The 23,175-nt window shown below is 43.0% G+C and overlaps 1 protein-coding gene across 18 annotated transcripts in view; it reads right to left on the bottom strand.

Annotated features, from left to right (window-relative positions):
- Positions 1-23,175, bottom strand: part of FOXP1 (forkhead box P1) — a 387,372-nt gene that overhangs the window by 161,768 nt on the left and 202,429 nt on the right. For 16 of the 18 annotated variants that reach the window (XM_061455731.1, XM_061455741.1, XM_061455742.1 and 13 more), the window contains one exon: positions 4,646-4,826. In XM_061455731.1, coding sequence (XP_061311715.1) covers positions 4,646-4,816 — 171 coding nt within the window. In that variant the 5' untranslated portion in view covers positions 4,817-4,826. Of the gene's footprint in view, positions 1-4,645; positions 4,828-14,028; positions 14,164-23,175 lie in introns of those variants that run through there. The other 2 variants (XM_061455740.1, XM_061455735.1) reach the window with 2 other exon arrangements.

The raw sequence follows: 23,175 nt of genomic DNA, 5'->3' as shown, positions 1-23,175 counted from the left end.
TTCACATCTCAACAATTCTCACAACAACTACTGCCAAAGGGCCCCACTGTGGCATCTTCACATGGATACCACAAACACCCCAACTGCAGTCAGTGAGGCCGACTATGAAGAAATCACTGACTTGGGCACAGACTCCAAAACCTAATCCTAACTTCTCAGGTCTATCTAGACATTCTTTTTTTTTTTCTACCCATGAACAGAACTGCATTATTCATTTGTATGCATTCTGTGGAACCAATGTGTAAAAAGTACAAACCAGGACGTAATGAAATATATATTATGCCATCTTTTTTTTTTTTCCAAGGGAAAACCCCTGCTCACTCTGTGGACACACGGCAAAACCGGTGTTTATCTACGTTCTCCAGAAAGCTTGAAGTGACACTTCATAATTACAGTATAGTTCAGCTCACAGGCAAAGGGAAGAAAATAAACTGCCCTACAATTCTTTATATAAACTTCCTCCTTGTTTCTCCATGTACCAGTTGCGTTTGTATTGCTGTTCCAGTTCGTCATAAACAGTCACCTTGTAACCCTTTTTATCAAGCAATCTAGGCACTACCTAAAAGTACACTACAGTCCATCAGACAAGCTATAGGTTTACATTATACAAACATTCCGATTCTGCCTGCTCAGCACAGGTTGTCAATAAATGCAAGCAATTGCAAAACAGCTATGTGGGTTTTTTTCTTAAGAGAACACTGATACGAGCCTGCCAGTTCTGCAAAATAAACTCTTTGCAATCCCTGCAGCTAATCTGTCCACAAATTACTATTAAAGTCATACCTCCTAAAAGTTCAAAAGCATTCGGGATTAGACAAAAGATTCAGAGTTTTATACTCGTGGGGCAGTACTTGAAGTTACGGTATCAAAGTGGAGCTTGCTATTGATGTGGAGAGGTTTATGTTTCTGCCACCATGCAACACAGCGTTTGGTGTCTTGCTGCTCTATATCGGAATTCAACTTTGTGTTCATTCTCTTTGTTCATTCACATTCTTGTTTCTCTGCTAATAATGTGAAGACACTTTAATGAACAGTCCTGAGGATAAAAATAAAACACAATAAATAATATTTATTTTATGAGCTGGGGAAAAAAAAAAAAAGAAGAGAAGGGAACTGGCTAGGACTGAAGCATCAAACCTTCTATTTGAGTAGAGATCAGAAACCACTGAAGCAACTAAAGCTGTGATCATGTACATTAATAGGCAGTTTGTCCCCATGAGTCTTTATTTATTACTCCTTGGTAGACAGGAGTCACCCCATCATTACGTACTTTCTGTCCAAGCTTCCCTCGCCCAGCCTGACTTTCAGCTTGTGGGTCACTCTGACACCCATTCTGCACCTCCCAGATGTTTTCTATGACACTTCAGAGCCACAGATGATGCCAGACTCTGCCTGGTGCTCCATTCCCTGTCCCTTGGTTCTGCCTCTGTGGGTACCTTGGAATCAAGCTCCTGCACTCTGCTATCTGACCCCATGGCAAATGAGCACTTCTGATCTCTTTGGGAAATCCAGTGACCCAGGTAACCTTCATGCTTACTCCAGGTTTTACAAGCACATCACCAAAATCCTAACCATTCCAACACATCCTGACAGTCATTCCCACGAGATGCCAAACAGCAGCACCTATAGAGTCAGCAGCAGTGGAAAGGCAACCTCTCTCACCTTAAGTAGATGCCGAAGCACTGTGGGAAAGGGTTTTCCGTCCCTTTCAGTCTGATTCTGGGAGCGATTCCTCCTATGTGTACCTCCATTTTTATCCAACTCTTCCACAGATGCACCGTCCCTGAAGAGTCACTTGCACTGCTTTGGCTTTCATACATCACGATTACAAATACAAACATCAGCTGGAGCTATTTGGTTTTCTTATGTATAGAAGAACTCATCCCCACATTTGCTACTCACAGCTTAACACTACACTACATTTTACAAGATTGCTAATGCTAAAATAATTTAGCACCACATCACTCTCTGTCTCCTTGCATGGCAGAATCACCCTAAGATGACATGGGAAACACAAAACTTGTTCTGCAAGTCCTCCCTGCACTTACTGCAAGAGTGTTCACACCGTACACTGTTCCTTCAAACACAGGAACATCTGTGGTGCTCCATATTTTTCCATGGTAAAATATTTACAAGTTTGTAAACCCATTAAAACTTCCTAAAAAACCTGAAGCAGTCCTGTTTTCCTCACTCACACTAACAAAGCTATTAGGCCTTATAAATTCATAAATGTCACAAAAAAGGCAAAACAGAATTCAGCACAGATGCTCTACAGATGCAACTGTATGTCCAGGTTTTACTGCCCAGCCATGCTCATCACAGGGATACACAACTAAAGCTCAAACTACCTACCACTGCTTTCTTGTTTTTCAGACAAAACAAGTGCCAGGTGGCAAAATGAAAAGATCTGAATGAAATGCTCTTAGGAAATAGCTGTTTAATTCAGAACTCATTCATTCATTTGTATTGAAGAAGCGTTTTGTAGAATGCATTCTGTTAAGTGACCTGAGAGCATATGTTGTATACGGAGAAACATCTAAACATTATGCTCCGTGTTGTATGTGTATCTGTAAACGCTTGCATTAGCTGTCTGAAAACAACGGGGTTTTCTTCTTTTCAGCATTTAAAATATTTTCCAAACACAAAGATTGATATTTTTATGCTAGCTCCGATTACCCTTTTGTTGTTACCAGGTCTTTTTTTTTTGTTCCTGTTGTTTTAAATAACTGCTTCAAACTTTGCGACCAACTTGCTTTTTAAAAGATAAACTCTGTGGAGAAGTTAGTCATCAAAACCAATTAACAGCAGAATTCAAACACAGAACATAAAGGTCTTTTAAGAACTTGGAGAAAAGCAAGCTTCCCGACCACGTTTATTGTACTGACAGAGAATAAATAAACTAGAAGCTAAAATCTGAGCTGTGTGAAAGCAATGCCACAATCCTGCCGCCCAGCCCCGCACCCTGCTCCAGAGGGGCCAGCAGCATTTGTGCTTCTTCTGGGCACCCTTTGGAGGAGGACTCACCTAAGAATGAATGGGTGCCACTCCTTAATTGACCCAATGGGCGGCTGTTGAATGACACAACCCATTACACGCGAGATTAGGATGTTATCTAAGGCGGCAAGAGCTCTCCGGACGGCTACGGAGAAGCCTTGGCACAGGGCGCTCGCAGGCAAGGTGGTAGGAGTGGAGGAGCAGAGGTCTGAGCAATTCTGGTCTATTCTGTGCACGTGTTTGTGTGACACCCCCCCCCCCCCCGCCCCAGTTTCTCTCTGCACAAAGCAGCATCGGAAAATTCCATAGCACTCCTATGGAAAACACAGCGTAATTAACTCATTTTGATACGAAGCCTTTTTAAGATGAGACCTTTGTGCTGAACATATTTTAGTGTTCCACTCCTCTTCTACTGTCCTATATTAATCAAAGCTGTAACCCCTGTTGTCTCTGCACTACGAATCAGAATGTGCCCCTGGCAAAGAATGAGGGAAAAGTCAACAGGAATTAAGTTTCAGTGCAACTGTTTACTCAACTGTGGCCTGCAGTTATTGAAATTTTATCCGTGGTTTTGTGTGACTACTGCAGTAATGAATTCAGCATGGCTGTGATTTTCTCACTGATGGTATTCTCACTTCAAGTAAAAACCTGTAGGATGAAAATGACTGAAACAACTAAAGTCTGTGCATTTAGCATCATCCATTTTTCTGACTTGTTTAATTATGGCAGCTTTCTGCCTTAGGTTGGCAAACGGCATCCCCTGCTCCTCCGCAAGCCTTGGGTTTGCTTTGTTTATGAGTGCAGGTTTTCCTTCCCCGCAACAACCTGCTAAAAAGATCACTGTACACTTAGGGGAGTCTTAACCAGCTGCCAATCGCTTATTTAAAAGGTTTTAAGAATGCTTATTGCATTACAGAAAGTGAGGGTTAGGCGTAAGTGTATCCACTATGGCTCTGCTGCAGCCTTTGTTCCCAAACATGCTCATGATACATGCCCAGCACTTTGGTGTAGAATTTCCTCGGAGGGTTTCAAAATTTTATCAGGGAGAAGAAAAAGACAAAACTTATTATGTGGGTAATTTACACTGGTGAAGGTGGTCACGTCAAAGAAAATGCACTAATTAAAATACAGAGGCAAAAGGCACAATTGGGTTCCGATTCTTCTGAACTGAGGAGCAGTGACACGGGATGTATTTATTTATTTACCCTGATGTTTTCTGCAGCAGATACCTCCCTCTGACTAACAGAAAACATCGTGTTGATAGGGGTTGCTAGGTTATATTAAAATTTGTTGCAAAACCAAAACTTAATGTTAGTGTACGTTCCACCCAGCGACATCTTTTGGAAACCAGTTATTTGTATACAGCGGGTCACCCCATCACTGCCACCAGACACAACACGTTCAGGCAATGGAAGCCAGCCCTGATCTTTGGGTATTTCCAAGGAATTATTAAAAAGGAGCCCCGGAAGAAAAGTCCAGCATTTCCCTTTACATTAAGAATTGTAATCCCCTACAGACAAAAATGTACAGAATGTCATCGGCAAGTCCTGAAAGCATCCTCTGCCTGGCAAATACAAAGGGTTTGGGAGGGGGGATTAAACGCTTCATGCTTTTTCTGCGAGTAGGAAACTTGTAATATGTCTTACAGTACCTGCTGTTGCTGAAGATGTGCTAAATCTGCAGCCCCAATTTCAACTGAAGGTGTCTCGCCGTTTGATCTCACTTCCCGCAGGCTGCACTCTAGTAAATGGTTGCCACCGCTCGCTCCATTCTGAATGGCTGAACCGTTACTTTTTGTCTCAGTCCCAGATTCTTGCATCATGACTCAAAAACCTGAAATAATTTAAGGGAGGGGAGGGAGGGGGAAAGAAAAAAAAAACAGCTGTTAAAACAGTTGCTGTATATAAGGAGACATGCCCTGGTTTAAATCCTGCCAAAACTGTAAACATTTGTCATTTCCCTTCATGCGATTTATCTTTCATTAATGGTTCATGCTACTAGTTTATGTTTATTTATCTGTTGGTACAGCTATAATTTTAGTAAGTTAGTTCTGTTCTAAATATAGTGGTATTTGCTCAACATCTTTTTTCCCTTAAGAGAAAAAGAAATATTTTTGAACCAACACACAGAATCCATAATTAAATTTCTCTAGTTACATCTGGATGCTTTCCTCTGAAACGTATGAGTCATGGACAGTATCACAAACTTGATACACACTAGGAAGGGGCAGGTAGGTGAAGGACAGCATTCGCATTCCAGTTCCCATTCACACCATGATATTGCCAAGTTAGTACCTTTTATTACTCTGAAGCAATTCAGAGCTAGTCTGGGATGTGCTGGCCACTGTGAGGTTTCATTTGAGGCAAACTGCTTCAACTGCTCACGGAATTAGTCTGTCAAATTTCTTGGCTACAGATTTGGTCTGGCTTTGGATACACTATGGCATTACAGCAAAGATCCTCTGATGTTACTTGGCTAAACATCAGCTCAGTAGCCACAGCTACTCCCAGCCAGCCCTCTCACACTCTTGGTGGAGGGTCTATTTCTGAGTGCTTCACAACAATGCATTCATCCACTGCGTTAGCGGGCCCCAGGCCGCACAACAAGGATGAGGAACTCCCAGAGCTCCCGGAATTCATGTCTTTAGAAACTAATTGTCAGCATTTATGCACAAGACTCCCCAAACAAAGCACATAAGCTAGTTTGCAACTGCAAACCGCCACCTTTGAGATCTTTTCATGAGTTGTTTTATAGGTATTTCAACCTGCAAAGCCCCAGGTTCCAGGATTTATATGTTATTAACCTGCTCTGCTTCCACCAGCCCATCCTTCCCTCCCTTTGTGCTCCTTCTCTAACCCTTACCTGACAGAAAATGGGGCATGGAAAGCCAAGATGCATGCTCCAAGCCCACTGCCTACTCCATGCTAACTCACCACATGCACATGTAAACCAAATGCCTATGTGCAGGCAGTTCACCTGCGAAGTAAGGTGCTTTGTATTTAAGGAAGAAACTGTTCAAATTCAGTAACTACATCAAATCAAAAGAGAGAAGAAAAATCCCTTCACTTACAACCTATAAAGGAAAAGGCGAGAGAAAGCAGTGCATTTCAATGGGAAACAACAGGAAAAACCCTCTTCCTGGCAACTCTACACATGAGTAATTCTGAGCCCCTGGTCACTGAAGATGTGGTATCAGCTGGAGACAGCAATTCCTGCTTCCAGCACCAGCTGCCCAGCATCTGCTGGCCTGAGGTGACATTCAGCATCACACTCCACATGTAGAGGTACACTCCAGCCCAGCGCACCAGTAACAGACCTCTCGCTCGTTTGGTAGCTTCAGACATTCATAACGATGATCCATATGGTTGATAATCAAGATGTCATAACTGAGAAGCAGCTCAGTAACAAGGGCTGTGTCACCACCCTGCTCCAGCACTAGCATTCTTCACCAATTCCCATCCAAGCTGGGGAACCACTCATTAGCCAGACCCTGCCCCAATCGCGACAGGATCTATTCACACTGATGGCTGCCCGAGCACAGGGATGGTGCTAGGACAGACTCAAATGTTCTGATTACATTTAAATAAATTTCAGCTGGTCTATGGAAACTTCTTTCAATCTGTTTTGTGCAATCTTCGAATTATGCAAGGGGACAAAAGGGCTTGGGGGCTCATTATAAAGTTTCTGTCAGCTCCCTTGTAAAAGCTCCAGAGATCTAAACAAACCTACAGCTTTCCCAATGCCACTAGCAAATGCTTCTGGGTTTTAACAAGATCCTGCTCTGACACAGGCTGAGCATGGTGTTTTTCATTTTTGGTACTGTAAGGAAAGCCTACAAGCATGACAACATCTAAAGAAGTGTTTATATCTAACAAGCAAGGCTGGATTACACACCAGGAAGCAACTGCATGGCACAGGTTGTTTTGGAAGGGATAGGAGGGAGATTCTCCAGACAGCTCACAAGTTAGTCAAAGGTACACCATGTAATTTTTATACACTCCTAAGGAGGACACGCCTTTTAAAACCAGAGATAAATCCAAAAGAAATAATGAATGCAACTGTGTTCTGCTTCCATCGAAATTTGGGGCCAAGCCTCAGCTGGAGAAACTGGAGCACTGCATTACTTTATCTCAGAAAAGGATCTGTACAAGGATGACCACCATGAAAGACTGGGTTAGCAGGTTAAACCCAGAGACTCATGTCTTTGTTGTGATCATAGAATCATAGAATAGTTAGGGTTGGAAAGGACCTTAAGATCATCCAGTTCCAACCCCCCTGCCATGGGCAGGGACACCTCACACTAAACCATCTCACCCAAGGCCTCGTCCAACCTGGCCTTGAACACTGCCAGGGATGGAGCATTCACAACCTCCCTGGGCAACCCATTCCAGTGCCTCACCACCCTTACAGGAAAGAATTTCCTCCTTATATCCAATCTAAACTTCCCCTGTCTAAGTTTTAACCTGTTACCCCTTGTCCTATCACTACAGTCCCTAATGAAAAGTTCCTCCCCAGCATCCCTATCGGCCCCAAATGATGAATGATGGCAAATGATGGCTGGCCCACCACCACCACACAGACCACACCTGATGGAGGAAGGACATACTAAAGAACCGGTGGAAGGTGCTCCAGCAGACACCACAGTGGAAAGAGATGCTAAAACCTATGTGCCACAAAAGTAAAGAAGTACATTTCATTCTCCAACACCTCTCACGCAACAAACTGACTGGAAGCGAGAACCTGGATAAACTACTAAGGAGGGTCAGAGAAAGCACCAACCGGAGCTCCGAGATGCCCCTGACAAAGGCAAGAAGAATGTGCACCACTGAGGAGGAGATCTATCACTGCCTGATCACAATTTGTTGGCTTGCCCTTCTGAGCAAAATATCTCCAGGACACAGAAAATAATTCACAACCAAACTGGCCAAGAAATTATTTATTGTCTCTAGGATTGCAAAATGCTCCTGGAAAGAAACAATAGTCGAAATTGCTACTATTTTTCCAACCTATAGGACTGAGGAAAAGACAGATTATTTATAGTATTTGGTCACAAAAAGAACACAGTTCTTGAGAATCTTTTCCATTACAAACTTCATGATCTATTTTACCTCTCAAAGTAAAGGTAAAATAATAGTAAATAGTAGTAAAGGTAACGATACCATAGTAAATAAAACCCAGCCAAGTACCTCTTGAGCTGTCCCAGCCCCTCCACTGGCTGTGCCATCCTACACGGCGTATTGGCAGTAGCCATCAAGGAAATGAAGCTGGAAATGGAGTTTGAAAAAGGAATGTAAAAAAGTTTAAAAAAAAGAAAAAGAAACCCATCATGTTTGGACTTTCAAAAAAATACTTTAAAAGCAGAAGTGAACATCTTTGAGCAAACTTTGCTTTAAAAACACCCATTCGCAGGGAGTCAACTTCAGTGTAACACCAACTGGACAACAATACAAACCAAATCCACTTTGCTAAAACACCTCCAACAGAAAACAGGATTTTCAAGGCAGAGAAGATAAAAGTGTTTATTTCTTTGCTGTAGTCAAATGCGAGTTGACATAAATAATCACAGTTTGGTTTGATCATTAAGCGTCATGTCATGAAAATCAACCTGCGAGAGCTTTCTGCAAGAATGATTATTATTTGTCTTTTTGAGCGCACCTAAATGAGCTGAGGTGATGGTACACTGAGGATGGCTGAGATAATTGTCTCTCCTCAGCACAGAGGAGCAGGCCTTACAGAAGCCCATTAGCGAAGTCTGTCATTCAAAATCGTGAAAGAAAAAAGCAAAGCAAGGTTGGCTTTATGCAACGTGATTAGGTTCTGTGGGAACGGAACTGAAGCTTCAGGTTTAGTATCACAATCTCTGATTCTGGTCCGAATACGACCCCAAATAACCAAGAGTGCTGAAGAAGCTGTTATGCATAATGATTTGTTATAGGAAATACAGTACCCCACAAGCGCTTCTATGACATGCAAGAGACCACGTTCCGGCTTAAGAAATTTAATGGAAAAAAAGCACGTCTACTGCTGCTTTGTAGAACAAAGCAGAATCACTCTGCTATCAATTCTGCAAAGGGAAATGTATTTTTAACAGCTTAGAATAGGTGGGCTCTTACCAGTGTAAATATCTTTTTAACAAAACAATCTGTGATATTTCATGTCAGGAGGGATACAGAATGACTTAAGATTATTAGAGATGACACAAAATGTTTTTCCCATGAACGGACCAAAGCTAGCTGCCATATGAGCAACTTCTAAATTTTTCTCTTGAAATCAAGGAGCACATAATAAAAGAACTGTTCTTTTATGGCTTAATGTCAGCTTGGTTTAAAAATCTCACATTGGTGATCCATTTCTCAAGATTCCCGTCTTAACCTGCTCAAAACCTATTCCAGCTTTGATGCATAGTCAAATATAAAGCCAAAGCCGTGCAGTTTGATCCATCTCCTTGGTGAATATGTTATGTTCGAAGTAATGGAGTAAAAATTCAGTGGAGTGGAATCAAAGCAAGGCACTCTGTCAACAGGAGGACAACAGCTCATCACCTTCCAGATGACTTGGACAGAATCAGGGGACAGCTAATTTCTTCAGGTCATGGTCAAAATTGAAAATACACAGGACAAATGTGAACTTTGACTGAATCAAAATGATCTGAGGACTCCAGTGTCAGTGTTTTTAACTAGAAAGATAGAACCTGAAGGAATCCTAATTTTTAAAAGGTTCTGTGCTAATCCATTAAAAACAAAAGAAGTCCATATCGTCACCAAGCCAAGATGCTGCAGAACACGTCCCTCAGCTCCACTGGACTATTTAGATGAGCAAGGTTAAGCATGGAGATTAGTAGGCTGGAGGTGGGTGCCGAAGTGTGCAATTTCTGCAATTCCTTTACTAGTACAGTTTCTAAAGACTAAGCAGCATTGTTTAATGTCAGCATGAGGGAGGATTTACTGGCTGAAGCACCCGTCAGAATAAGGACCCACTAAAAGTCTGAAAGAATAAGGGACTAATACTCAGATGTATTTAGATGCCTCACGATTCACGAAGGCATCTGGCAAGACATTTTTAAGACTCCTGAATAAGCATCAATCTACATCTTTAAGCATCTCATCACCTTTAAAAAACTATCCCCAGGGTCTTCCGGGCCTTAAAATGTCTGTTTTAACATGCTTCCAGACTCAACCTGGACTACGGATTCAGAATGCAGCCTGCGTGTTTTAAAGTTACTTCCAAGGCTGATGATTTTATTTTGGCTATTAGTACTTGGAGGTGTTTACAAATACATACACACATAAAGATCATTCAACATTTCTCTCCCCTGGGATCAGTGCTGGAACAAGAATGTCATAAAACAAACCTTCTTTGTGAAATCTGTGAAAGATTTTAAGCTAACAAAAAGTTCAGTCTTTATTCCAGGGCAGTTAATTAAGGTTGACCAAGTCAGGCAGAAGTAAATTAACTTGGCTGATCAATTATTTATATGAAGTAGAATAAATGCCCTTAAAGAACCTGGCCCAGCCATGAAAGGAGATGTAAATTAAACACAACACAGACTTATACTACTACTTCTATAGGTACAAGAGTTAATGGTAAAATCAGTTTTAAGTGATCAGATCACAAGAACCAGTCTTAAATTCTCTAGCAGGCACACTATCCACATATGCATGGTTTGCAAGTAAACATTTCACCTATTTGTTGCAAGCGGTTCCCCAAATCAAGCTCAGAACTAACTTCAGAGCACCTCTCTGTAAAATTATATATATAAAAAAATCCCCAAACAAATAATGTTTGGAAGCATTTCATGACAGCATAACGCTGCAAAGAGGATTTTACCTCTTGAAAACTGAACGTGCTCCAGAGCCAGGCAATACACAAATCACAAGCAAAGCTGCTTCTTACCCTCGGCACAGGTACAAAAGCAGCCTGGTGCTCCTAGCACTCCCGTTATCAGTACCAAGGACCACGATGACTTTCCCAGACCACTGCCTGACTCACACGTAGTGTCTTTTAGTCCCAGTATCTCTGGAGCAAGTGCCCTGCCAGGGAAAGCTCCTCAGGCTCCACATCCCACCACCACCACTTCTGAATTTCTCCAGGAACATGTTTTGATGGTCCCCAGACAATGCTGAAACACGCATCTCCGCCAGCTGACCCCCTGTCCCTAGGTCAGTGAGGTGGCCAGCAGCAACATCCCGCCATCCATGAGTTCAGTACAAGAAAACAGGATTCACTAGTGGAAATTAAAAGCCTTGAGTAAGGTAAGGCTTTGATCTACCGTGAGGGAAGGCGTACAGATGTTCAGCTGCTCATTTACTAAATTACACCATGTCACAATTAACTGTGAATCAGCCAGCTTCACATGAGCAGCTTGAGGGCTGCCACCACGCTAAGTACAGAAATAACGCCGGGGAGGGGAATCCAAACTAGCCAGGTGGACCAGATGACTTCTCTCTGCCTGTGTTTGTGGTTAGCACAACTATTAGAAAGAGCCATCCCAACATATGGCATGATTTAACTAAATCAGATCATGCTGAACTCACCAGCCTTTCTCAACTTACAAACCCCTCCACTCTCGTCATTGCAGATGGGTGAACACCCGTCATGCTTTTAGCGTTTTCAGTAGCCGTCATTTATCCTGCTGACAGCGTGTATTTTAGGTATAATTATGTACTAACTAACTATAGATCAACTGTCAGTACATTAGGGTACTTTTTGGATAAAACTTCATGCTTAGCCCTTTGAAGGCCATTCGCCTACACACTACTGGTGGTTACTGAATTGTGCAGGAGTAGGAGAAAGGAGAAGGGGCTTCAAAGTGCAATTAAGTATCGTCTTTAAGAATCAGCCAAAATAGTAAGGAACGCTCCACTGTCCTGAAAGGCGATGCTGAGTCACGTCCGACAGTGGCGTTTGGAGGAGGAGAGGCAAACCTGGAGCAAGGCAAGGGAGGAACATGCACTGGATGTGCGGAAAGAGGAAACAAAGAGACAGCGACGAGGTGAAATCCTTTGATATTTCCTCAGCTTAAAGAGGTAATTCAGTGCATTAAAATGGATCCTTGAAATTTCAAAGGATGAAACTCACACAACAAAGATTGTCGAGAGTGCTATTTTCTAGGATTAGAACAAAAATGTATTGGGATTTGCTATATGATCTTACATCGCTGAGCAAGACTGTGTACTTGCTGTTATGCAAGCACCATCTTCCAATAGTGAATTTTCATAATTATAACAGAAAGGCGTAAATTTTCTAATGCATGGCAGTTCAAAAAGTAATCAAGAGAATGAGCCTGAGGGCTATTTTAATGTATGCAAAGCTAGTGACCCACAGTAAATGGGAGGTAGGCTTCAATGAATGCAAAGTAATGCACACATACTAAAGACCTGGTCTGATGAAGGACGGCTAAAATTAACACCCAATTAATTTCCGAATTGACAAACAAATGAAACCCATAAATCTACTTTCTCATTAATTTTCTTGTGGTATAATTTAAAGCAGTAATATGAGGGCAAAAACTGAGCATTATCCATCATAAATATCAAAAAAGATAGCACTGTAACACCATAAATTATGCATATTACCTGTTGTTAAAAATGATTAATGTATTATCAACTTTATCGTGCACTGTATATGTCTAGACGTATCTAAAATCTGAAATTTCATTTACTGCTTAGGAAATAAAGGGTCCAGAGGAATGAGATTATCTGCAGCACATCCTTGCCTCCGCTTCCTGACACAGGCACAGCCCTGGTGCTCCCATCTCGGCTGGACTCATCCCAAGCCTGGGGTCCGTGGAGGTGGAGCCCATTGCAGTGGGTTGTTTCCCTCTCTCCCCAGAGAGAGGAACAAATCACGCTGCTCTTGGAGCATCCCCACAAGCCAGTCTGCTGTCCTGGTACGTGGCTCACACACGGCTGCTCCCCTTCCCTGCCCTCCCAGCCCTGGGGAAGAGTTATCTTTGTGAAGCAGAGCTATGTTGAGAGGAGGGAGGTAAACAAGGAAGAAAGAGGAGGAAAACATGAAGCTGTAAATAAAGTCAGTGAATGACAGGCCAGGGCTTTCCAAAAGTGCTTGAGCACATCACCTTGGCCAACAGGAGAAGGACACGTGTTGCTTTACTTCCTCCCTGTGGGTCATGCCACTGACAGGCTGAACTTCCACCAACCTGAACGTCTACCAGGGTTTATGTCTACTTGCCACCCTCAAGTCTCCTGAATAGCAGCTTCACCTACTCCAGTCTAGATGCAGGATACCACAACTTTTCATTTATTTAACTGGACACAACACAATCTCTTTCACTGTTTGCCTGCATGGCTTATACTGTGGGGGTTTTCTTTCCAGCAGCAGTGTGTATCATAGGGCCACAGGAACCTGAAATCATCTGGAGGCAGCTCAGTGAAAGGCTGACTGATGCTCTGCAGGAGCTGAAACTTAAGACAGCTGTGGTGAGAAGGGAAGGAGAGTCAGGAGCCTAATCCCTTTTGTGCCACACTGACTTATTGTGAAATCATGGTCAAACAACTTAACTTCTTAGAGAACCAGCCACTGCAGTTACCCCTAAGGAAATCCCTTCTGCTGAGGGTGTTGCCAACCACAAACAGTAAGAACAGAGAACAAGCAAAGCCATAACTGAAACAGACATTAAAAGGTTGCCATATGCTCAGTTCAAGAGAGGGAGAGCTGGTCCCTATGGAAAGTTAGTGCACTAAAACATACCAAGCTGTGCAGATAACAAGTGTTACTCCTTTCCTTAGGTAAGACCCAAAGTGTCAGGCAGAAATAATGGACAACTCGGTTTTCCCCAATTGAGGTTTTTGCATCCTCCCTTCATTTTACACATGTGCACAGAAATTACTCCCAGTCTCCCCTTTGATAAACAAACCCCCTTTGCAAAGCCAGCTCTATCTCAGTCTATGCCCCTCAGCTTGTCAGCTGTTAAACCCCACATTGAGCATGAAGTTCATGCCATAGCTGCATAAGAGCTCTAGAGCCAGGCCACTTCCCAAGCGACTGGCAAATATGATGCAATCATTTACATACCATCAGCAGCAGAGTGAGGTTCCTTCCTCTCTCTTGGGGAGAGCTGTCTTTCAGCCATGAGCTTGACAGAAATCATCCTTACCAGGATCACTGAATATTTGGAAGGAAAGGAATGGCAAGCAGCAAAAAAACCCCAACCAAACCAAACAAAAAACCTTCATCTGCTGCACCACACAACTCTGCAACTGCTACTGTGTGGACACAAACATCATCCGCACTAGAAGAACAACCTCTCCAGAAGGAAGGACGCTCAAGTGCAGAGCTGCCTTAGTGCCGACCTGGTAGCTGTTGTCTCTCGGGACATACCCACCTGCTCATCCCAGCCCAGGCACAGCAGCAGCTTCATGTAGAACAGGAACAGAAACTGCAGAGCTATTCTCACAACCCAGGACTCGTTTGTTTGTATGCACACTGCTCTGAGCTTGCAACATAAACTCTTGCAGTCTGTCTCTCAAGAAAAGAGGCAACTATTCAACCAAGTAAAAGGCCAAAGTTGCATTTAGTAAACATTAAATTCAGTAAATATGGTTAGTTTATGCTACACAGCAGCAGCATTGCGACAATAAGATGGTATCAAGCCTCGCAAGACCAAGTGCTGGCTGTAGATGAATTAGACTCCCACCCTCCATGCATACCTCCATTAAAGCATTTCTAAACTCTCCACCAGCCTCCAGAAGTCGAAAACCACCTCAAAGCCAGGTGCAACTCTAATAGTTCTGCACAATACAATTTTCACTTCACTATTTTCACTTACTTTATGGCAGAGAAGGTTTGATTCATCACAGCAACACAAGCCAATTAATGACCCACTTGTCCACTTACACACTTCAGGTACCTTCTGTGGCCCCCCAGCCCCAACACCCAAACCAAACAATCCGTTTAACCACTGGTGCAAGCTAGAGAATACAATACATCACATTGTTATGCATATTCTGTTGCTTGCTTTTCCAAGGGCTGAAAAGGACAAATAGTTAATTTTATCCTCCAAAAGCTTTTCATAAATGTATATTCAAAACATTTTAACAGATTAATTCACATATAAAGAAACAGACACCACCTTCATACAAGAAGAGTTAACATTTCTTTCTCAAGGTCACTCTAAGAGGGTTTACTCCCTTTGTACTCGAAGCCCTAACAATTTACTGTTAGTGCTAACAGGTCCTGCCTGGCATTTGAAATCCAAGCCCCATTCAGAAACAATAATAAACAATAATTTTGAGAAACAAAGATGGTGTGAGTTTTTCTTGCTCATTTTCAAAACAACCCAAAAGCAAGAACTACTGGGATGGTGCTCTCTAATTAGGACTCTCAGAAACCAAACAGCCAGCATACAGAAATTAGCAGATGCAAACACAGTCTTCCAGTTATAAAAAGCAGAAAAGCAGCTCTGTCACCTCACTCACAGGAGGAGGAGCGACAGAGTGAGTTTTTACATTTGGTATTTTCTCTCCATTCAAACGGCTGTGCTTCTAAAATAGATTTTCATCAGATCTCCTCAGAAATAAAAGCAAAAGCTTTGCCTTTCCCAACTCCATCGAGGGCACATACATCAATTAAAATCCAACGTGAGAAAAGAGAGAAACCAAACAGCCCCCGACCGAACGCTGACACACAACGCAAGGCTGTTCTTTTAGGGTGATTACCTGGTTCATAGCCCTATATCTTTGTCCTAGACCTTCTAACTCCTTGTTTGCTCCATATGCAGGATTTTCTAGCCATCAGCCATCTACTGCTGTGCTAGTCGTCTTGCAGGAGTGCTCTCTCCCTTCTGAAAAAAGCAAACAACTGGATAGATATCATTACACTAAGGAAATCTCTTGGAAAAACCAAACAACTTGCTAATCTTTCTAGCCCCTTCACCCAAGTTAAAGATAAGCAAAGCAAACCAAAGTGAGTTTCAGCCACATTCCAGGGACAAGCTCCCCTTTTTCTCCTTTATCAAAATCCCAGCATTTAAAGGTTTTTTTCCAGACCTTGCAGGATAAACCGCTGCTCACACCCGCAAACAAAGCAATATTTGTTTAATAACTGATTGCTGCCATGGGTACAGTAAACAAGGGGCCCAGCATTTGTGTTTATGAACAAACACATCATCTTGCAAGAGCAATTTAACATTAACCAGGTGGAATAATCAACAGATTTCATAGGTGACACTCGGGGCAGGACTAATGTAAACAGAGCAGGGAGGAGAAAGGGGCCACTCTTAGGGAATCAAGGTTGAGGCAAATGCATTACAGAGTAAACAGCTGGGAAGAACTCAAGACAAACAAATAGTCATTCTTCTGACATTTTGAGAAGCAGAAAGGTTGCACGTTACATGCATCAGCTGCTGACCACCATGAAATCAAACCAGTTGGGGACCAGGCCTTCTTGTTTACACAGTGCCATGTTTGCTTATAAACAACAATTTGCTGTTACCAACCTCGCATTACTCATTGCATAAACGAGCAGATCAAGTGAAATCCTGTTAACTCTTCTGTGGATTGAGGGTTTTTTTCCTCCCCTTCAACAACAACAAACAAAAAGCCTTTGCAGTCTTGCTGTGCAACCTCAAGACAACAGGCAGCAGGGAAAACACATAGCTGTGCATCTGTTCCGATAAAGGATAAAGAAAGGAGTTGAAAACACTTGAAAGTGCTTTACAAAACAAGATTTACCGGCCAAACCACTGATGTAAAAGAAGTGTCTGCATTTTCAAAGAACTTCAGCAACTGCAAGAGGTGGGATGCAAAATTTTCATCTCTTTCTTAGAACAAATGAGAAAAATGGTGGCTTCCTACATGCCCAGCACGACCATGTACATGTCTCATTCTAGACACACACATCCATGCCCATGCCAGCTAGATGCACAAAGTTGAAGCTGTAAGGTGTGGTTCAGCCCTCTTCCCCTTTCTCTCTTCCATCCTCAACCCTCTTGCTTCTGCCTCCCATTGTCATTCTCCAATCTCTGCAGATTCTCCCAGCATATTTTTGTCAACCCAAGGGAAGCAGCAGCTCCTCTGATGTTACCTTCTCACAACTGAAGCCTCTGGTTCCCAACTGCTCCCCACCGATGTCCACCTCTTGGCCTCAAGGCAGTGAGACACTAGTCCTTGAGGTGCTCAAAATGCCAAGGTCCCCTGGGTTTGCCACCTTCCAGAAAGCTTTTCCTTTCCCATCTCTCATCTCTGCACCTCTCAAGAAGCTGCCCATTGCAATGCTTCCCAAGGGAGGTTTCTGTGACTTCTCTACCCTGAACATGGATTTCGGTAAAGATCTAAAGTAAAGGGAGAGCAGATGGATGGTCCTATCCGTAGGGGTTAATCCAGGGCTCTGGGTTACATTCCTGCCCTGACACAATCCTTGCGTGTGACCTCCAGAAGTTTCTCCATCTCTCTTCTATGTAAAATAAGCCCTTTAAGACATTGTACTACTTGGATGGGGGTAGAGGCTGCAGCTGTGGCCTATACCAGGGGTCCTTCTTCCTTCCCAGCTGCACCATGGCCCTTACCTGGTTCACTGCTACCTTCTGACAAGCATCAGCACCACCACCACACACTGAGTAAAATCATGCCAGTTTTGAATACATGACACATCCAAGGTCACAGCTGGCCTTGGCACTGCTCTCCCCTCCCTTGCTATTTCACGTGCAAACAGCACAATGGCCAGAAGCCTCCCCCCTCATCAATTTTTTCACCAGTTTTACAATATTTGGTATTTTTTTGTCCACAGCACAACCCTGGGCATCCAGGGCTGGCCCAGAACCTCCGTTTCCTTCCTCAGAAAATATTTAGCCTTTTGTTGTAGTTAAAAAAAAAAATAATAAAAAGCTTCAAACCCATGAAATCAGTGCAACCTCTGAGTAAGACAGGTATTTAAATAAACCCCAAATGCAGCATTGTTCAGGCAACCGCCTATTTCTTAATACATTGGCAGCATAATAGCGGGCAGGATGAAAGGTGCGACTCGAGGACGGGGTTGGCGGCCGCACACCAGGAAAACAGAAGTGCTGCCCCATTTCCTGTGCTTCAGCAGAGTATTTCTGATGTCTGGGGCTGCCGGGGAGTTAACTCTGAATTAATGATTACACACAATACCCTCCTTTCTCCCCTCCCTGCAGGACAGCGAGGGCCAGCCTCCCCGAATGACTGTGGGCAGGCAGGCACAGGTCACGGGGGATTTGGATATTTCACAGCAGCTTCAAAAATGTAGACACCGCAACCTGAAGGCTTCTGAAAACATCAAGCCCCACATAAAAGTCCTGATATTTCCTTACTTGAGACAACTGCTCTCACCTCAGCCGCTGCTGCCTGTTCTATGCTCCTTTTCCAGCACGTAAAATCACAGTTTATTCAGTACAAAGTAACTACGGTATGATAAAAACTATAAGCATATCATTCAAATGCTTTATTGGTCAAATAGATGGATGCTTTTATTAGTCCAACCTTTTTTGTAATGGAGTGCCACTGATGACCCAGTGTTAGCCTCATTCCCTGCTATTAATCACACTTCTAAGAGCTCATTTTGCTTTAAAATCTTAAGAAATTGCTATAATTTAAAGACATGGTGTCTACATAATGGGAAATGCTTCACAGATTGTATCATTCCATATAACACAGAATTTTTATGGCAATGCTGACCACGATACCAAGGTATTACAAAACTTGAATAAAATATTTGATGGAGAAAATCTAAATGTAAACTTACTTTTGCATTTGTGGTTTGCCACATCCATAACGTTTTAATCACAGCCTTTTGGGAGTTGCAGTTCTCAACTGCATGTGGCTTACATAGATTAACACTACAAAAATAGTCCCTGGACAAACATAAACAGAGCAAAACAAAATTAGATTAAAATTAAATAAAAGGATGGACCATGAATGAGAGACTGCTCGAACTCTATTTTAACACAAGGATTTATCCTTTTGTCGACTATGTTATCTCTTTCTTTTCTGCACAGGGAAACAGATGTTTCTGCACAGATGATGTTTACTGTGAAAAACTTTTATGACAAAGTGAAAGCATCTTACGAATTTACCTACACCAAGAATTAAATTAATATAATGATGGTCTTAACCCATATTATTAAAATGTACTTTGCAAAATGTTTTGACAATGTTGACTGCTGCAGGAAGGAAAACACATTTAAGACAATTTCAGCCAAATGCAAAAGCAGAAGCCTTCCATTTTTCAAATGTAAAGTAAAAAGCATCTTTAAACACCTCCTTATGAAAGAAAATGCAGCGCAATTATGTTATATGGCACACACACAAAAGCGTGTTCTTTTCCTCAGTTCTCTAACAAGATATTAGTACCTCCTGGCCTTAGGAATACTATGTATAAATCACATCATATTCAGAGTGTCTGAATTAACTATAATAGGAGCTGGAGAGAAATGTTAACTTCCCAGGTTGTTGCTAAGGATTAGCCCTTGTTTACAATTCTGTATTTATAGAACAAGAAAAATTTGTCAAATGAAGGGCAAAGAAGAAAGCAAGAACACAAATTTAGCTTTGATTTCAAAACAAATCAGATCTTGCAACCATTCTCTGAAAAGAAAACCACAGTTTTTAATGTGAAGATGCAAATGAGTCTCAGAATATAAAAATGTTTTATAATTCTGTGCATTCAACACTACTAGATGTTATTTAAAGAATTTATGTTAACATTTCTCATCCTCACACAGCAAGTCCAAGATGCTGCAAACAGCATTTAAAATGGATCTTGTTTCTATGGGGCACTGGGTAGCTGAGGAGCCTCAAGCAGAACGTATAGAGCAACAGGCTTAATGCTGGCTCAGTGGAAAGCTGCACCTTCATCCAGAGGGCAAGTTATGAATCTCAAAACCACTGGAAAAGTCATGTTGGCTTCCCCAAATGCAGACAGCCTGTGATGCGAACAAGACACCTTTTAATAAAGGCACTTGGGAGCCTAAGAGGTCCACCATGCAAAACATGGTATTTCTGGAGAGCAGTGCAAGGATGGTTGAGGCTCGGAGTTGATGGGAAGGGTCGCAGTGAGGAGCGTGACAAAGCTTTGCAGGGATTTGCAGGTCTCAAGCACCTTGGCAGAACTGGCTGGGGAAGTTTATACTGCTCACTATTGTAAGGACAAAGAAAGCACTTCGGCCTCCAGCACTTTCATTTCTTTTCGCAAACAAATGCACACCCACTACAATTAAGCTGCAAACCCATTTTCGTTGGGACTCCTTGTTTTCACACACTTCAAGCCTTCTAAGACCTGCAGTCCCTCTCATGCTCCCATCAGTGTGTGACTGTGTGTGGAAAACTAGGCAAGGACTCTTTAGTGGCTTCAGTTTATGAAGAAGCAAATGGAAAAAAATAGGGTGGTTTTTTCCCATTAAAAAAACCCCAAAGTAACCACCAAGCTCTGAGCAGGGTGACTTGCAAAAATGCTGAGTACCCACAACTGAGAGCATTCAACCCCCTCAAGAATCAGGCCCCTAACACAATAAGAAAAATGCACTTAGCTAAGCTTTTGTGGAAACAGATCCAGTCTCCTTGCCTTGCCCTGTCCAAGGGCTACAGCTATCACATTACAGCCAAGACAGCATGATGCAGAAGAGAAATCTATGTGCCTATGAACAGTGGTGCGTAAGTTAACACACACACACACACACACACGCTATGAAAGTACCCAACATACCGGCTTAGCATGAGCCAGAACAGAATAAGTGCAACAGAAGAGGTGCTTTCCTCCCCAGTTTTATCTTGATGTTTTCTTTCCCAGGAACAGCTCCAGTCTGGGTCCAGAGCAAGGATCCCACCACATTTCTGTGCAGGAAATGCGCACGTACTGCACATGTTCCTCAACAGCCACATGCTCAGCAGTGACACACATGGATCCCAAGCACCCAAAAATACAGTTGGTCCTTACCACACTGGCCCAATAAAGGGAAAAAAAAAAGTGTGAATTTTTTCCACCTCAAAATTTCATCCTGTGCCTGAGAAAACTCCCTAAAAAAGCTCTGTCAAAACCGGTTTGTTTCTACTCACCAAAAAAAGCACATATGCCTACTTTTGATTCAGGATGCAGGAAGCCAAGCTCTTAATCCCTCTTCTGCATTCACCCATGGCTGAAGAGCAATGCCATGCCAGCAGAGGTGGCTGGAAGAGGGAGAGGCAACAGCAGGGAGGAATGACTGGACACTGAGCAAGCCTCTCCAGCTTGCCTTGGCCAACAACAGTGGGCAATCATGAGCACTCTGTGGCTGCCCATACCTTCTCCATGCATGATGCCAGCGCAACACAGAGCCTCCAGTAAACAGCACCACGGCCCCACAACCTGTCCACAACAAGCTGGACCGGAAGGGTCCATCACTGTCAAACCTAGCAGAGCTTGCTCTTGTGCTCTGGGAAACAGCTTTTCTGGTGCCGAGTCCCTGGCAGCACATGAGGCCATCTACATACAGCGATGTGTGTTTAATATTCCAAAGCTGCACTGAGGACAGCGTTTGAACATCTCCAGCCACATGCAGGTGCATGGTCACACAGACGTGCTGGCTCCTGAACACTAGAGAGCTAAGACATGTGGCTTCCTGCTCCAAGAGCTTGGGAAAGACAAGGATCCACTGTATTTATAGTCAAGACAAGACTATTCCACGTCAGAATAAGAGGGCAATCTGCTCCCTAAACTGGATGGTATGGTACCACAGTCACTGACTGTATGATCACTTCCTTTGGCTTAGAACTGCCTGCACAAGACAAAGGAGAACAAGGAGAGTAACAAAACATGCACTGTATTTTCTTCTACACGGCAGCCACATATTTCAACTGCCTCAACTGAATTCTTAGAGTAAACACAGCTTTAAAAGAAAATAGCTAGAATAAAGAGCTTCTGGAAAGTTCCTACTGATTATGTATGCAAGAATTCTGCTACTGCTTCCTCCCATCATCTGAAAAATAAACCAAACACCCAACTTCCACAACTATCTACAGAAGTGCTATTTTTCTGAAGCATGTTACAATACTATCTGAGGTCTGCAAGTTGTAATGAATGTATCTTGTTTTGTAAAATACACAGAGGAGCTCAATTAAATGAACAACTGTAAAGGAAATAGAGCTGATAAAGGAATTAATGCTCCGTGTGCCAGATCATAACATAACATCTAGGATAACAAAACCATGTCAAACACGCAACTGCTGAAGACTTAAAAAAATTAAATAAAGAAGTTAAACCCTAAAATATTTTAAGCATGTAAAATGAAAATGTGCAGGAGGTATTTTACGTAATTCAGATAGAGGGGAGTGCGGGCAGCAGCAAAGGGGTCTCCTGCGGCTGTCCTCTCAGCCTGGAGAAGACAAGGCTCCATGTGAAACCTTGTAAGTCTTCCAGTACCTAAAGGGGACAACAAAAAATCTGGAGAGGGACACATTACAAGCACATGTAGTGACACAACAAGGAGGAATGGCTTTAAACTGACAGAGGGGAGATTTAGATTAGATGCAAGGAAGAAATCCTTCACTAAGAGGGTGTTGAGGCATTGGCACAGGTTGCCCGGAGAAGCTGTGGCTGCCCATCCCTGGCAGTGTCCAAGGCCAGGCTGGATGGGGCTTGGAGCAACCTGGTCTAATGGAAGGTGTCCTTGCCCGTGGAACGGGATTGAAACCAGATGATCTTCAAGATCCCTCCAACCCAACCCACTCTGTGGTTCTATGACAAGATCTACTAAACACACAGAAAGACAGAACTTTTTATGAACTACCACCTGCTCCACCGACAATCCGCTCCTTTCTCACTGCCCAACCTATCTATTTCTGAAGACCAAGCTAACCCCATTCCCCATCCGCCACGACACAGCTGAAATGATTTCACCAGTCTGAGTTTGCATCTCTTCCCTCTTTTTCCTCTTTCCTTGCCGTGTGCCTGTGCCTCTTGGGCTGCCCACACGCTGGAAGGGAGCCGCCATCCCCGGAGCCTGCTCAGGCTGTCTGCACACAGACACCAGTGGGAGCACAGATTAGGGAGACGTTTAGGGTTCTGCAAAACCTCGCACATCGGCTTTTCTCCTTTCGCAGTTGGCGTGTGAACTTGTAACTCGGAAATTGCAAGTTCCCACCAATTTTTTTGGCAACTCGAACGTAATTTTTAGGAAAACATAGTATGGGGCTTTTGGCACACGGAGCTACGTGCTAAGGCTTTTCAGAC

This window comes from Pezoporus flaviventris, unplaced genomic scaffold, assembly GCF_033815535.1.
Source record: "Pezoporus flaviventris isolate CSIRO_AGI_PZ_B2104156 unplaced genomic scaffold, CSIRO_AGI_Pfla_v1 ptg000021l, whole genome shotgun sequence".
In the NCBI taxonomy this organism is placed as follows: domain Eukaryota; kingdom Metazoa; phylum Chordata; class Aves; order Psittaciformes; family Psittacidae; genus Pezoporus; species Pezoporus flaviventris.
The sequence above is the reverse complement of the archived record's forward strand: the minus strand, read 5'-3'. Positions and strand labels throughout refer to the sequence as shown.